This window comes from Electrophorus electricus, chromosome 14 (genome assembly GCF_041902795.1).
Source record: "Electrophorus electricus isolate QZ-2024a chromosome 14, ASM4190279v1, whole genome shotgun sequence".
In the NCBI taxonomy this organism is placed as follows: Eukaryota; Metazoa; Chordata; class Actinopteri; order Gymnotiformes; family Gymnotidae; genus Electrophorus; species Electrophorus electricus.
The window spans coordinates 18954349-18971555 of NC_137510.1; the positions used below are offsets into that span (position 1 = coordinate 18954349).

The 17207-nt window shown below is 44.2% G+C and overlaps 1 protein-coding gene across 1 annotated transcript in view; it reads left to right on the forward strand.

Annotated features, from left to right (window-relative positions):
• The window catches only part of snrka (SNF related kinase a), a 34737-nt gene extending 19215 nt beyond the window's left edge, over positions 1 to 15522 (forward strand). Inside the window, exons 4-6 of the mRNA XM_035531136.2 lie at positions 7675 to 7887; positions 10247 to 10381; positions 11740 to 15522. Of these exons, the coding sequence (XP_035387029.1) occupies positions 7675 to 7887; positions 10247 to 10381; positions 11740 to 13087 (1696 nt within the window). The 3' untranslated portion in view covers positions 13088 to 15522. The remainder of the gene's footprint in view (positions 1 to 7674; positions 7888 to 10246; positions 10382 to 11739) is intronic.
• Positions 15523 to 17207: the final 1685 nt, after the last annotated feature.

Below are 17207 nucleotides of genomic sequence, written 5' to 3' on the forward strand. Positions count from 1 at the left end.
TATATGGACAGACCATATAAGTGCCAGTAGCACTGCAGTACTTTATCGCTGATGATAATATACACATTGTTGTCTTGTATTAATTAATTCATCTTGTGTGACTTATAAAGAGATTTCCATGGTGATGGAAATCACCAGTTATATTGCTTATCTTGAGCCTAATCAGTTATATGAAGAAGAATGATTGATTGATTGATTTAAAACCCAACTTGGCTTGTGCAGATATAGTCATTACAGTAGGTGATATCAGCTAATACAGTGCTCATACTTGATATAGGGGTGCTGAGGACCTTGGGCGACTTTGAGTGCAGTCGTAAAATGACCACCTTGTGCCTAAGGCGCTATTTATTATAATCGCTAGAAGAAATTCTGTTATTGTAAAGTTAAATGAAATATTTTAACAAGCAGTTATTTTGCCAAAAAACATTATATAAAGAAAACAAGACATCCATTGGAAATTACATAGACATACTCAGACTAATCTGGTCTTTAACAGATATTGCATATAAATGACACTGATCTCTTTCCAAGGGCCTGTTTGATGTGACTACTGTTAACAGTAGAACTTCTTCCTTCTAAGGCAGAAGAGAATGGAACCTAAGCACTGACTGCAGGTCAGCCAATGTGCATGGGCTATTTTTGGGCATTGCAGCTGCGCTTTGATCAGAAGTGCTAGTTTTTGTTGCCACTTTAGTGCGCTCCTGTCTGAGTCAATGGCGGCTTTTTGTTCAGCCCCCAGCCTCTCTGCTCATAGAGTGGACACCATAGTGACACAGTGTGATTGATGGCATGGTTGGGGTCCTTCAGCAGAGCCTTGCTTCCCTCCCTCACTTTAATGTTTCGGTAGTGACCTTCCCTCACAGTGTCTGTTGCCATCTGTCCAATGCGCAAGTACAAAAATACACCCAGGCAGCCAAAACAAAAGGCCAGTTTGTCCTCTTGCTGCTGATTTCCTCCCACCGCTTGGTTTCATTAGACGGAAGCTGTTGTGAAATCAGGGTCTTGTGAAAAAGCCTGTGAGGTGAGAATGTGTTTGTGGCTGACATGGGATGCTCAGTCAGGTGCCAATGCTGCAGAAAGCAGTAATATAATGCTGGTGAAGCAAGGCAATGTAGAGATTATTTATTTATGTTTGCTTTTGTTTATTGCATCAAAAAAAAGTGGGATCTCCATGTACTGATCCGAAGTACTATGTGACGTTTAATCTGCAGAGTGCTAGGGTTTCAGATGAGTGGCAGAAGTCATATGGCTTTAAAAGCACCTCCAGTCTCTGTGGTGCCCCTGTACTGCTGCCCCCATGTGGACCCAGAGAACAGTGTTGCATATGAGTCAGATGTATTCTCCATGGCCATCTGTACACACTGCTTTAATGACCCAACCCTTACCAAACATGGCCAATTGTACAAGAGCTGTGATGGTTCTCATTTGAACTGAAAATAAATTATTTGATTTTGCAAATTCTGTTTTTGAAAGATGACAGGGCTCAGAGTATTTGGTTAAAAATTCTTATTAACAAGTGTGGGGCATGTTGGGAACATTTGTGTTAATTGGTTATGGGCATGTACTTGACTGTACCCTGGGAGACCAGTACAGGGAAGGCAAAGCTGCTCATATTTGTTAAAGCACCAATTACTGCTTTATACATTATACAGGAGACCTGGGATGGTGCTTTCAGGACATCAATATTTCCACTACTAGGATATGCTAAAGAGAAACCAAAAACTGCCTGTCAGTCAAATGTTCCACACCTTTGGCCACCGATGATGATCATGTTTTATTGACTTAACTTAGACCATGTGGTAAAAACTATATTCTTGTTAGTGTGGCTTTGTTTCATCCATGTAAGCTCTGCAGGGCTGGTTATAAGACACGTTGTGTGCCACCACTTGCCTTTCTTTTTAAACTATGAGGAATTTGTGGCAAAAGTGCATTGAACAGTTGCGTTCCTGCTCCTAAGGTGTGAACTGTTTGCCTAATCGTGACTGATGACAGTTGCAGACTACCAGGGGCTGGGATGTGAGGAGCACTCATCCATAGCCTGTATCAGTTCATCAAGTGAGCAACACTGTGCCCCTGCTTAGCCAGCCAGCTACTCCCACGGCATTCGATAGGAGGTTCAGAAGTTCAAACATCTCTCTTCTGCAGGCATGTGTGTACAGCTGTGGTAAAGCCATCTTTCCCCTGGCAGATAAACACCTGGGCCATGCATAGTAACTGTCACCTCACGTTACCGACTGTCCCACTCCCCAGCAAAATCCCCCCCACCCAACCTCCAGGTTTCTCCAAGCCTAGCGCTGCATACGAGCATGCACAAAGCAGCCCTCTTCCCCTGCTGTGCCATGGCGGGAAATATGGGCATAGCGTCAGCGTTGAGAGCTAATATGAACACATCGCATACAGCATCTTAAATGCTTTACTGCTCTTTAGATGTAACCTCCGGACACGTAAGTTCAGTGCGTTACAGTTTGGGCGCATGGATGTGTCGGCTCCTAAACTGGCTGAAGCTCATGTGGTCTTGTATTCTATACCTTAAGTAATAAAAAATGTTACAATGTTCTGAACTATTAACTACAGTATTGCAGCATATTCCCACATTGTTCTGATTTATTTTAGTTTTTGTAGTTTTTTTTCTAGTCTACTTTTTTCTGTTTTTCTTCTTTGTAGAAATGTTTTGAAATGTAGTGTCCTTGTATTTTCAGTGTTTTTGTCAAGAGCAGTCATGCTAAATCATGGTTCATATTCACATTCTGCTCAGAATTATTCGTTTTATGTAAATGTTTCTAGGTGTAATCTTTTAATGGTTTTCTTCAGGCATTTGTCTTACATTAGACACCACTATCGAATGCAGTTTTTTAGAAGTAATTTACTAGATGGATTTTGTTTTATCTGTTAATTCAGTAGGGCAGTTTGTGTTATAGTCCCCAGTTTCTTGTTGATGTGGGATAGTTTAATAAACATGGTAATCCTGAGGGATTATCAGCGCGGTGCAGCATCTCTGCATGGTGAAATGCCGGTGGAGTGAGGGGTGTGTGTGAGGCTAAGACATGCCGCTGGAGGTTTCCATTTGCCCCAGTTACTCTATCTTTATTTTCTTGCTGCCTGTTCACAGTGGCCCTTAATTCAGTGTCTTTTTTTTTGTTTTTTCCCCTCCCTCTCACTGTTTGGTTTTCCTCGGCAACATCTACCCCTAACTCTCTCTCTCCTTTTCTTCGTCACCCCCCCCCCCCCCCCAATTTGTCCGTTGCCATGGTGTCAGCGTGGTACCAGTGATTTGGCCTGATGGAGCATGTGTTTGCTCCATGACTCTTGGACTGGGACTTCCTGCCACTTTTCTTCACTTCATTGGGTCCCAGCCATTTCCTTAGCCACTCTGCTTCTACTGCTTCAGAGTGAAGTGTAGACGTCAACGGACAAACCGACGGCTTTTGAAGACGGTGATCTTAAAACGGGTTGCACAGCTGTACTAGTGTTTTTAGCTGAGTGATCTCTGCCCTCTACAGGGTATATCCTGCCCCATCTCTGAGTGCCCTTTGGAGTCATGGAAATTCCAGCCATACATTTCTCTTAATTTCCTCTCTTTATCGCTCTGACTTGGTTTACTTTGGCACGTACAGTGTAGGTGTCCCACCAGTTGCAGTAGCAGCACTGCAGTTTCACAAGTCCAGTTGGAACGCATAAATCCTGTGTCTCCAGGCAGCTCTGCTGGTCTGTTGGCTCACAACCGGGGGCCCTGAGTGCGCGACTAGCTCTCAGACCAGGCTTTCAGCTCGTAGTGGCTGCCGGAGGTCATGTTTCAGTGGTAGCGTAAAAGACGGCATTGACTGATGGAGCTGCTCGCCATGTGGTTAAAATGGCAACAGTTGCTGGCTTACCAGTATTACTGATCTTCCACCTGGTGGTTCTTTAGAAGAACCAACTCGAGCCAAACAGGAATGCCAGAAAGATCAATATATGTCAGAATCTTGACGTTGTTTTATATGCTACTGAATCAACATGCAGAATTTTAAAGGATTTCTTAAATAGTCTATAGATTTTTCAGACTATAGTTACCTGTATTAACTTCCACTTGAATCGCAGTAATTTTTTTGTGTGTCTGTGTCCATGTTAAAGGTATGACGCATTTAGTTAATTTATAGCTCATGTATGGATTGCAGTTTATTAATGTTACAGCCTATCCTTTGTTTGCATGGTATGTGCCAACTACAATAGACACATACAAAGAACTGGCCCACTTTTGGTCTAGAAATAAAAACAGCAATTATGCTTGCTTGTGATTCATAGAAAAGTGAAAAACAAAGGTGGTCTGAAATGGATTATCTGAAACCTTTATTTCATGTACATGCAATAAATATCAATGTTTGATACTTCATAGCTTGCAGATATTTGAAATCGGATCAGTTTCAGGGTCCTACTGATTGGATAAATGGTTGAATAGTTTTCATAGTTATCTTGTTCAATATCCGCATTTTTGTATTATATTTAGCTTGGTGTTCTTGTATGGTGTGGTTGGGGTTTTGATCCTGGCAGGGGAGGTTTGTGGGTTTTGGGGGGCTTCCCCCCCCCCCCTTTTATTCCCCCATGTATCACTCTGTTCTCAATACTATTATGAATGCTAGTACCACTATGAAAACCTTTGGGCACCCTTTCTTTTACAGTACTGTGTAAATAAAAACCATGGCACACATGGGCCCTGTTATGCGTGGGGCTCTACGACCGTCCCTGCAGTTTTTCCGCTCGAGGAGCAGGGAGGATATATTTCGTTTTTGTCCAGGAACAGGGGAGGGGAACATCCTCCTTAAGCCTCTATTTATGAGCCATGTTGCGAGGCCTCATTTTTCGTTAATTTATTTTTTTTTATGACTCTCTATTCTAAAGAATTGTGCAAATGCTGTTGCAGTCTGTGATCCAAGAAGTGAGCCAAACGTTACCCGTTCATCGAATGTTGCTCTCCCTAAGTGATGTCAGCGGTGCCGTCGAGGCCTGGCTTCAAGCCGGCAAGTGTGAATGAGTGTGAGTGCTCCCTCTGCAGTGACTCCAGGCCCTGCTGAGAGCCTGCACCAGCCCGCTCTGCCCGTGTGGATGTGGGAATGGGTTGCGACTCTTATCGCTGCTCCATGCTGTGTTGTAGATAGGCACAGCACGCTCTCTCGGGAGCCTCGCACTGACAGCTGTCTGGCAGGGCGGCAAATCGTATGACCCAATCACGGCTACTTTCCACATGTGGCGTGGAAAGTAAAGGCACAGTTGAATCAGGGTGTTAGAAATCTGCCTTAGGCCTGCACTGTCTCACAGATTGGCTTTTATGCAATCTTGGTAAATGGCTAACCAGTATGTTGCCTTAATGCTCATGATAAGCTACATTATAAAAGGTTCATTTGTGGCCACTTCAGATATAAACCCTAATTAAATTCACATGCACAAGAGTGATTGCACCGCATTGCTGAGTGAACTTTGCCCCTAGTTCTTTTTCCTCATATAAGCTACAATGGCTTTTTTTGTCTTGCACCTGATAATGGCCCACATGCTGTGACACACAGTGCTTGGCAGTGTTACTTTGCATGGCAAAAGTCATTGTGAAATAGCTTAAGATGCTGAACAAAACTGACATCATTAAGGGTGTGGGGTTTTTTTTTTATATATATATGCACGCTATTATTTGTGGCCTATATGTCTACGGCCAAAGTGATGGTGAGCTAAGGAAACAATTCCTGCTCAAATTGCTTTTCATTTGACTTTTTTAATTGTGTGGTTTGGCAGTGTTCATTTGTGTTGCAATGGCGGGGGGGTTTTGTCCATCTGTTTATTTTTGTTTTGCCTCCCTTTTGAGTTTGTCAGATTTCTTTTGAATTCCAGTTAATTTTCTATTTGCCAAGTTCAGGCTTCATCTGGGAAGCCTTTTCCAGTGGAGATATTTTAAAGCACAGTGCTAAGAGGATTAAATCCGTTGCATTCTGGTTGTGTAATCTCACACTCATTAAATTACTATATCTGTTTTCACATGTTTTGATTTGCATTTCAAATGGAAACCGTTAGTGACCCAGCACTCCATCTCAGTAGCATGTACAGCTCCTCACACTGAGGCGTTTCAGTAAATCGGTGCTCATCATCTTCAGCTGCTAGGCACAATTCAAGCCATACGTTGATCTCCTTCCCCCCCCCCACCTCGTCATGGAAACCGCCATGTGTGAATATAGGAGACACAGCCATCTCCAGTTACTGGACATCCTGCCTATCAGAAGAGGAGAGCACCATTTAAGCAAAGCCTTTCTTTCTCAGACACCATGGTGTTGCATGTTTTTCCATTGTAGAACAGAAATGGAATACTTTAATGTGGCATGAATTTTTTTTTACTGGTGAATGTGTAAAAATCAATGTGGCCCAGGCTTGGAGTAAATTGTCGGTTGGTGTCTGTTTGCCGTCCTGTTTTCTTGTGCCAGATTGCTTGCAAGTGACTTATACACCTGGGCAACTTGTGGGAGGAAGAGATGTGAACATGCTGACATCTTTATTTGGCAGTTCTGAACCTTGTACGGGCGTGTTGAAATTCCTTGCATTCTGGATCATGGAGTCAGCCCTACCTGCATGACCCTGGAGCCCATGGCGGCCATGTGTTTTTACAGTAGTGTGAAAGTGTTAAGTGCTACAGGATGTTATTAGAGGACTTGCATGTCACCAACCCTTCTTGAGAATCATTCCAACAACCATCCTTTCACAGTGTATAAATATATCTATAAACCCGTGTGGCAGGTTTAAACTAACAGAGCCAAGCACCCGTGCTGCAACTTCTAATGGTCAGTTTCTCTTTTGATCGTGGACATGGTTATTAGGCATGGCAAGTCTAAATTTAAACCCCACCATTTAGTGCCACTGCTCCTGCTGATTACTGGGTGATTATGGGATTCTAATGGCTACTGCTTTAGCCCGAGGCGCTGATGACATGGTTATTCTTCAGATATGGCAGAAGAGGTTTCACTGCAATAGCCTGAAAACTTAACACTCAACTAAGTGCGTCATAGAGGGATAGCTTGCTTAGCTGGTGTAACCACTGAAATAAAGGACTAGAGCATAAGTGATGACCTGTGACGTGGAGTGAGAAGAAAAAAGTTTAAGTGGTAGGCTAATAATATGCAATGCTTGTACTTATGGAGGAGGGAAAGGGAAAATTGTTAAGCTATTTCTTTATTGCTTATTTTCCTCAAATTGCTTGGCTGTGGGTAAAGTGAGCACGGGCCGAGCTGGCTCTCCAGTGAAGCGCGGCTGATGCGCAGGCTCGTCCTGGGCTATGTCGCCGCTTCATGCCGGTAGAGCTGTAATTTGACAGTGTGCATGTGCTGAATGCTGATGCGACATGTTCTAAAGATGGCTCCGTCTCCGCTCTCACAGCCGAGGGACCGCCAGACATTTTCTTCACAATAAGGCCGCTTTCATTTGCTTCGCACAGGCAAGAGTTTGAATCGGAGAGGTCCTCTGTGGCTGCCCTTTCACACATGGGCTTTTACACTTTTCCAGGAAATGGGGAGGGGGAGGGTGGTGCTCACTGAAGCTAATAGTAGCTCAGCTTTTGAGTGGAGGCTAGGAAACTGGTTCTGGTCTGAGCCAAAATGGCTACAGAAGTTACTCTGGAGACCTCTGACAGGTCATGGTGCTTATGTCATCTCCTGTCACCCCGAACAGTCTGATTAACCGGATGCTGCAGAGGGACCCAAAGCACCGGGCCTCCCTGGAGGAGATCGAGAGCCATGCGTGGCTGCAGGGGGTGGATCCCTCCCCGGCAACAAAGTTCAGCACGCCCTTGGTGTCCCACAAGAACCTGTCTGAAGAAGAACACAACAGCATCATTCAGCGTATGGTGCTGGGAGACATTGCAGACCGTGAGGCCATCATCGAGTAAGTGGCCCTACCACAAAACCCTTCATTTGTCTTTTTGTCTCTCATGAGTACACCCATTCAGTCACCTCCTATTTATTGGAACCTTCTTTCATTAGTTCATAGTGATGAATAATTAGGTTGAATACAGGAGGAATTGTAAGCTGGAGTGAAATCAGTGAAAAATGAATAGCATTTTCTACCATTGCAGTACATCATTATTCAGCGACCAGATTTCAGCAAAAAAGTGCCTCCATTTCAATCACACTGAGCTAGGGCAAGCATCAGGAAACCTGTAGGCTATGTAATGTCCAAAGTCTGTCAAACACTGGATGACTGTCTTTTATTAATTGACAAAGCAGTGGTATTATTCAACCACTTTCAGAGAAGTGCATTAGAATAGTCCTAATGTCAGGAAACAGGAAATTGATGTAATGTTTTGTTCACGAGTCACACAGTGAAGAGTGCCATGCTGCATGATGGTTGAAAGATCATTCATCAGCCTCTACTTCATCTGCCCTGCCTAACCCAGACAGCTGGGAAATCCCAGTGCTAGAACCAGTTAGCTGGCCCAGGGAACGCCTACACGTTTAACAGCTAAGCAGTTAAATTAAACATGTGATGGGATTAATCACATGGCTCAATACAGAGTTCAGTGCAGAAATGTTACTCCATCATATTTCTCATAACACCAAGCGCAACAAAAATATTGTACAAATGTGGCGCAGTTAAAGAAGTTAAGCACTAGAAACCATTTTGAACCACTTTATATATCCTGTTTGGTATTAAGAGATGATTTGGGAGTTAGAAGGTACTTGAACTTTTTTCTTTTTTTTTTTTTTCTTTTTTTTCTTTTTCTTTTTTTTTTTAGTATTTTTCCTCTCAGATCTCATGTATTGTTAGGAATTTAAAGGCTTGCTGGTGTAGATGATATAGCAGTGATTCTCAGCCCAAGCCTCGGGATCCACTGGGCAAGCCACACGTTTGCTCTATGCCAGCTACCTCTACACCTGTACCAGGTGTTGGAGTGGGATGGAGCAAAACTTGAAAAACATGGTTCTACAGCATACTTGACTTCTGAAAATATAGGGCCATAATTGGTCTATAGCATACACGCCTTAGAATAACAGAAAAATCAAATGGAATAAATTAAAAATAAAAGGTAAAATATTGGAAAACAAAGTGCTGAAGTCTTAAGGTTAATTCATGGCTAATTCAAACACAGGTTTTAATCTCCTGCATGAAATGTACCAATATCGGCCCTCAGGCGACTAAGCAGGGATTTCTTCAGTTTATGGGGCCACAGGAAGAGAAGACAGCCTTTCCCCTCTCAAGTCAATAGACTACAGCATGCATCTTCAGCAGACAGGACACTGGCCAATAAATAAAAGGATTATTATTTAAAGTCAAACTTTGGTGGAAACTAAATAATAGTAATGATAGTTTAGGGGGAGAATAGAGTGAGTGAGAAATGAAGTGCATCTGGGCCTACGTAAATTTGTATTCTGTGTTAAACACTGAAGAGACATTATGAACATTACAGTAAAAACACAGCAATGTAGAAACAGTCACATTCATAAAGGAGATTAGGAAGTGGTGTAGTAGGCCTACAAATATTACGCAGCGTGTTTTACTGATGTGAAATTGGTCAGAGTTCTACAGTATGGACCTAAATTTTGATCCTGGTTACAGCCCAGACAGAAAATCACAGCAAGCTTTTGCAAAGGTGGTGCAAAGTAACGTTTTTGTCATTATTAAATTCAAGGTAGCGGGACAGTGCCAAGTCCTACTTCCTCAACCTAGTTTTGGTGAAACACATGGCAGCCCAGTGAACAACAAAAGTGAAGACAACATTGTGAAACTGTCAGTGTTCTTTGCAGGGGGGCACTCTGATACAGGTTATACCAGTTTATTTGTAGACTTACCCTATCCGAGTTTTACTGTGAGATTATTGTTATTGAGGGTTATTTGCAGCAGCTGAGGGTCCATTTGTTTGTTCATTAGTGCATAATCCCTGCGAAGTGGAGAGGAGGGATTGGGAATGTACTCAGAATGTGCTCCGCACAGGATCAATGCCAAACGCATGCTAGCTGTAGCCAGCAGCATTAGATCAGCCGGAGGAGGCTCACTGAAGTCAGTGTACTCTTGGCATACTTCTGGAGAATACCCTGCTATTTTAGTCACACAGGTTTGGGTGAAATATGTGACAGAATGCTGACCACCAGACCTTTTAAAGGCATTGTTATCCTCTTGAATGTTTTAAAGGCAAGGTTCTTGCCCAGTACATGATCTAAAATGTTTCAGATCCCCTCTCTCTCTCTCTCTCTCCCCCCCCCCACCTCTCTCTCCATTAAATACACTCTTTCTTCTCCCTTTCTAGAGCCCTAGAGACTAACAAATACAACCACATCACAGCTACCTATTTCCTGCTGGCCGAGCGTATCTTGCGGGAGAAGCAGGAGAAGGAGGTGCAGCCACGGTCCTCCAGCCCCAGCAACATCAAGGCCCACTTCAGGTACCATTGCCTGGCCAACAGCCCCCTGTGGTCCTGCCCAGGGGCCTTGCGGTCCCACTCTGTCTTGATTTGCCTCAAGCACCAGTGCTAAAGAAAGATGAGCCACTGTTCAACATGATGGTGTCTTGTAAGGGAGTCAAGAAGGTGGGAGTTGGTGCTGAACAGAAGTGACTAAAGCTTGGTGTACTAGGCCTCTCATAAGTATAGAGGAGAGCGACAGGGCTGTCGTGCACTCAAAAGACAGGCCGAGCTCTCTTATGTTGGCTGTTCAGTATGTCTGTAGGTCAGGTTGTGAAACAAGAAAATATCTGAGGATATCAACAATTTGGGCGTGTCTAGTGCAAGGTTTGGTTGTCCCCGGAGCCGTGCTGGCAGTCTGGCTGAGGTTCAGTCATGGGCACGCCTGCCTCTGCTGTGTATTCACACCTGTGTGCAATCCAGTCATGGAGAGCCTGCTGGTGCTGGAGGGGAGGACGCGTAAGGCCAGGCAGCACATCCTTGGTGAGTGAGGCCTGAGCAGGGGGCTAGAGCACAGGGCCTTCCGAGAGGAGGGCATGCACACGGCTGCATGTGATGGCATTTTGCGAATCCCCTTATTTGGAATGTTTTACAAAAATGATGCAAATCAGATGAGGAAATCAACAAAGCACATAAGACCCTAATGAGTTTAAATTAACTAAACGTGCACAACAGCCTTCTGTGTGGAAGGGATAAGTCATTCAGAGTGGCCTTTCTTTGCTTTCATCCATTCAGACTTTGCATTTTAGATCTAGCTGTTATCTCTACTGAGAAATGACCATAGTGCCCTGTTTGTTTGGCTTGTCACTATATCAACAAAATGTTTGTGGAGTGTTGATGGTTTGACTATGTGGTTATGATACCCTGGGAACATGTATGCTCCAGTAAAGTCATACACAGCTGAGTCATTTAGCATCGAACCCCTTCAACACAGCACTTGTTGCTTCACACAAACTCATTAGAGCATGCTCCTTTCATCAGCACTGAAGCAAAAGCAGGGCATTTAGTCTGCAAGTCATCCTTTGATTCCCCTGCTCCCCAACCCCCTTCTATTCAGCAGATTGTTAAAAGCTTGGCTGGAGAGTCAGGTCAGCCTTTTGTCAAGGACTCTGTCATGAGGGCTCACTTGTTTCCTTACAGTACAGTTTTGCTGTATGCTCTACTGTGTTTCAGCCTTGAGCTGTTCTAGACATATCCATATACGTTATACCAGTTTCGTGAAGCAAGTGCAAATTATTCGGATCCTCTGTTTAGGAAAATGACCGTGCCATGTTGATATTCCATAGCACATGGTATTGTGGAAAAGGAATTATTTACATCTGTGTCTGTTCTCGTCACAGGCAGTCATGGCCCACTAAAATCGACATGCACCAGGACATCGAGGACAGCCTAGCGGCGTCCTCCATCTCCCACGCGGGGGGGCCACAGTCGCCCGCCCGCAGTGCAGAGAACCTGCTGAACGGCCACCGCAGCAAAGGCCTTCTGGAGCTGGGCCGGCGCGAGGAGAGCAGCGAGGCGGGCACCAGTGGCCCCACTCCCAGCCCAGCAGCCTCGCTTCCACCCAACCCGCTCAAGCCCAGCAGCATGGCCCCACCGGCAGCCGCCTCTGCCAAGCAGCGTACCTGCCTCTTCCGTGTGGAGGAGGACGAGGAGGAGGAGGAGGAGCAGGACCCGTCGCCGCTGCCCACCCAGGTGGTTCTGCGGCGCAAGCCACCATCCATCACCAACCGGCTAACGTCACGCAAGAGCGCCCCCGTGCTAAACCAGATCTTCGAGGAGGAGGGCGAGTCGGACGATGACTTCGACATGGACGAGAGCCTGCCGCCCAAGCTGAGCCGCCTCAAGATGAACATGGCGTCGCCGGGGACGGCGCAGAAACGCTACCACCGGCGCAAGAGCCAGGGCCGCGGCTCCAGCTGCTCCAGCTCAGAGACCAGCGACGATGACTCAGAGAGCCACCGTCGGCGCCTGGACAAGGAGTCGGGCTTCACCTACAGCTGGAACCGCAGGGACAGCAGCGAGGGCCCGCCCGGCAACTCGGGCGGCAACGGAGGGGGCGGCAGCAGTGGTGGGCAGGGCAAACCCCCAGGGGAGGGCAACTCTGGACCAGACAGGGGCAGCCCGCCTGGCGGGGGTGGAGGAGGTGGTGGGGGCGGGGGCGGAGGCAGTGCGGGAGGAGGGGGCGGATCTAAGGGGCAGGGGAGCCCATCCAGCTGCTCGAGCGGCAACAGTAACCCGACGTCGGGTTCGGCGCGCAGCGCACCCAGGAGCGCCGGTGAGCTGGTAGAGAGCCTGAAGCTCATGAGCCTGTGCCTGAGCGCTCAGTTCCAGCACCGCAGCTCAGGGCGAGGTGGGCGCTTCATCATCGACCCACGCAGCCTCTCCAGCGTCAGGGTGCAGGAGAAGAGCGCCTGGAAGATGTGCGTCGGCTCCAGCAGCAGCCTGGACAAGGTGGCTGTGCCCAGCCACGCCACCATCAGCAGCAGCAGCTCAGTGGACCTCTACCAGGACCAAACAGTGGCCATGCTCAAAGAACTAGACCTGGCCACAGAGAACAACCTGAACTTGAAAAACAACGTGCTTCAGCTACCTCTGTGTGAAAAGACCATCTCCGTAAATATCCAGAGGAACCCCAGGGACGGGCTGCTCTGTACGTCTGCCCAGGCCAGCTGCTGCCAGGTCATATGACGGTGGGTCAGGTGACCAGTCCTCGTAGCAGGTCGCTCCTGTCACAGCATTTGTAGCATTATGAGGACTAGAGTACTCTTCCAGTAGCTGTGTATGACCTTTTCCTATCCTCAGCCTTCTATGTTGTCTTAATCATTCTTTCAAATCTATTTATTGGGTTCATTTCCTTGGACCCGTTTGATTTTATGAGGTGCACGCTGCTAACCCCCCCTTTTTTTTTTTTTCTTTTTTTTTTTATAATGTTGAGCGGTGGTCCTATTAAGTTCCACCCCGTTTTACATTACGCCTCCCTGCCATTTTTTCTCATGTCTTTTAACCTCTTGAAGTGATGATCACTTAAGATGCATTACATGGTTCTGCATTGGCCAGTCAAATAAAAATACCTGTCAATTTTTTTTTAATGAAATATACAAATAAAGCTAAGTAAGTAATGACCAAATAATGACCAGTACATAGTAGTTAAAAATGTGAGCACGAGAATCCTTGTAGGATGTAACTGGTGCAAAATTTAAGCCAAATGAAATCTCTGTAGACTACAGGCAGTAGTAATGATGATGTTTTTAAGAAGAAACTCGCACAAAAGGAAACTCCAGTTCTGATTCCAGCTCCTATCTGATGTCTTAAACTAAATGACCAATTACAATTTAGTAATGTGCTTCTGTGGAACACAGTTAATTAAATTACATGTTGAGAAGTTCATATTGATGGTTTTTGAACTTAGAAACATTACCTTTGGCAAGATAGTTTAGTAATGTTTGAAAGATTTGTGAATCCCAATAGAAATTCAGTTTTTACTATTTGTATCATTTATCTCTCTTCTTTTTAATTAGGTGCCCCCCCCCCCCCCCCAAAAAAAAAAAAAAATCAAAACAGGAAACTACTGATAGTCAGGAAATTGATGTGGGGTTTTGGGGGTTTTTTTGGGCTCTTTTGTTAATTATATTGACAAATTGTTTTCCTGTGGTTCAGATGCATAAGCTAGAAATTCCCAACATTAGTCTGAAAGTTTTGTCTACAGTGTACAAACTGACTGAAGAAAGTTGAAACCATATGATAAACTGCCAGCTTGCAGTGTTAAGTCTGCCTAAGTTTGTATCCAATTGTTAAATACCATACTTAATTATTTCAAACGTTTATCCAAAGTGATAGCATGTTATTCAAATCGGAACAGTTTGTCTGGACTGCATTAGACAGGCCATGCACCTTAATATAGCATTTTTCTGTTATGTTACCTTTTTAAAATCCACACACCAATTCAGATACTCATGACACTGCAGCAGTATGTCAGTTGTAAATTGTACCCACAGAAGTGGATCAGGTAGCAAACTGATTAGCTGCTTGTCCATGGCTGTGTGCTGTATCTGATCACCTGTATCAATCTTTAATGAACCATTAGCACTGATGAGCCATGGTCTGCCTGTGTACCTGCAGTTCTAGCGCCAAATGACTGGTTTTATTCTGAAGAAAAGGTGAAAAAAAAAGCGTTAGTCTCCTAAATGCTGTTCAGCTTCAAATCCTAGGCCAGCTGGTCTCACCTTAGTTGTTCCTTTGTGCCATTGATACTTTTGTTACTGTATACCAGTCTCCATTTAAGACAGGCCTTAGGAGATGTCTATAGGGTATGTAAATACATTTTTAAAAGTTTATTTTTTGAAAGGACTGCTGTTTTAAAATGCTGTGTTGAATAGAGACATTGGGTTGGCTTTTGAGTTTAAGCCATGCTAGTTTGTCACCTAGCAGCCTAGGCTCCAACTATCAGATACTCCTGAAACTTTACTGAGCTGCTCGTGTGTGGACACTTTCAGGACATCTAGAATCGCCTGGTGTAGGGGCTGATATCAAAGCTATAAAGGGCCAAGGCTAAGCCAGAGGACAGTGGTAGGGTAAGAGAGATTTTAAGGGCATTGGCAATAAGCTATAAGTTGCAGCTATCTGTAAATATACATATTTTTCTTTTATATTTCATAACATGTACAGCCTTAGAATGGCTCACTTGACCGAAAAAGAAAATTATTGTGAGTATTTTTCTTTTCTTTTTAAACAATAAGGTGTGTAAATATAAATGTAAATATGGTGCTCTCTATAGAACTGCAGTGTTGGCCATCTGGTTAAGAGCTGTAATATAGCCTTATTAGTTATGAGTGTCAAAGAAAAATTTAGCAAAGTTGAGAAAAACAGTGCTATATTCATAATGTCAGTCTCAGACTTTGTCCTGCTCTGATATAAGCAGGTAAAATGACGTGCATGTTGGACGTTTGACTTAATTTATCCATGTACATCAAGGGAAAAGAACCATCACAAAATGTTACTGGACCAAAATCATGTACTGGCATAGAAAGAAAATGAAATGGATAAATGTACTGTTGTTGAAATTTGTCTTCAAAACTTACATATAGCTATGGTAATGTCCAAAATTAAATGTTGTGGAAAATGTCTTTAAATTTTGTCTGGTTTTTTTTTTAAATAAAAACTATACTGCAGGAGTACAGTAAGGGCTGCTATCCTTGTTAAAGAGCAGAAGAAAACATGACCCACTGGCAAAATATAGGATGTTTTACATAATTGCTTGTTTTATTTATTTTATATTTTTTACAATTTTAGATTTTGTATATTACTATACTGCTACTATAGTTGAAACTGTCCTAAGAGTTATGCCAGGGATAGTGGTAGCCTATTGGTTAAGGTGCTGGTCTGGTATACAGAAGGTTGCCAGTTCAAGCTCCACCACTGTGAAGTTGCCAATTTTATGCCCCTGAGCAAGGCCCTTAGCCCTCAATTGCTCAAGTTGTATTCCGACACAATTGTAAGTCACTTTGGATAAAAGCATCAGATAAATGCTATAAATGTAATGCCAGAAAACTGTTGTTTTAGACCAGTCAACCCCTTTCCTAGCCTAAAACATTCACAAATTAAGAATGACATAAGAATATTGTGCTCTTCAACTGTACTACAAATTCCAAGACCACATTTAATTTCCCCAAGATGCTTCAGATTAACCACCTATACTGAGTGCCTGGAGCAGATATGGGATAAGTGCTTTCCTCAAGGGTGTAATAGCATTTGCCATCAGCTGGGATCCAACCCAAAACACTCCCAGGCAAGTTTTCTCACTGTGGAACAACCTTGAGCCTGCAGTCTAGGCTTGCGTTCATCAGAAATGCACAGTATGACTTCTTGTTTACTAAAGCATGAGATGAATTCGCTGTGGGCCGAAGGCTCCAGCTGAGAGCGCGACACCTGAGTGGGCAGTGTAAAAGGAGAAGTTCAACGTGACTTGATGTGGGAGCCCTCAGACCCACTACCGTTGAAAGGCTCTCTAACGTGATATACTGCTCACTTGGGCTGCCAGATGTCTCAAGTAACCCAGCACCCTTCGAGGGGCATCAGAGAGAGAAAGGCAAGTATGCGGTTTGCTCCAGCTCATCACTAGCAATGCACAGTAGGGCTAAACAGCTGAGAGGCCATTAGCCTGGGAGCTGGGGCAGGCTGGGCTGAGCTATGTCCTACTTAGCTGTGTCCTGCACACTGTAAGAGCGATGACCTTTCACACTTTCCCAATCCCATGGTTAGCAGAGTGTAGCCCCTTGTATGTTTTTCTAGCATGACTCGTCTTAAGTGGCACCAGGGTTTTAAAGCAGCATGTCATTACACAATTCTCTCCACTTCCTTTACAAGTCTTCTTATATACAGCCAAAACCCAAGCAGTAACCTATGTGCTAATTAAAATTGCTTGTAGATATACCAATCTTATTCACCATGCAAAAAATGCTCTTACCTGCCAGTTGTGATAAGTGTTGATAAATAAAAGGTACTGAGACATTGGATCATGCCAATTTAAATGGCAGTTTTCATTCTGAGATGTGCATTACACAAGAGTATTCCAGCACTGCCCTTTCAGTTTCTCCTCACAAACATCATTTAACTTGGGGACATGCTTTGTAGTTAACACATCTTGCCAGCAAGTTTGAGAACTGCTATACATAATGAATAACTCGCATGCCCCAGAAAACAATATATGAACCTTAATGTAATGGCCAAAACGATTTATAGCCTTTTCAGATCTACTGACTAGCAAATCAATTCAGACTGAGGCCAGGCAATGAAAACAATTGTGCATCTG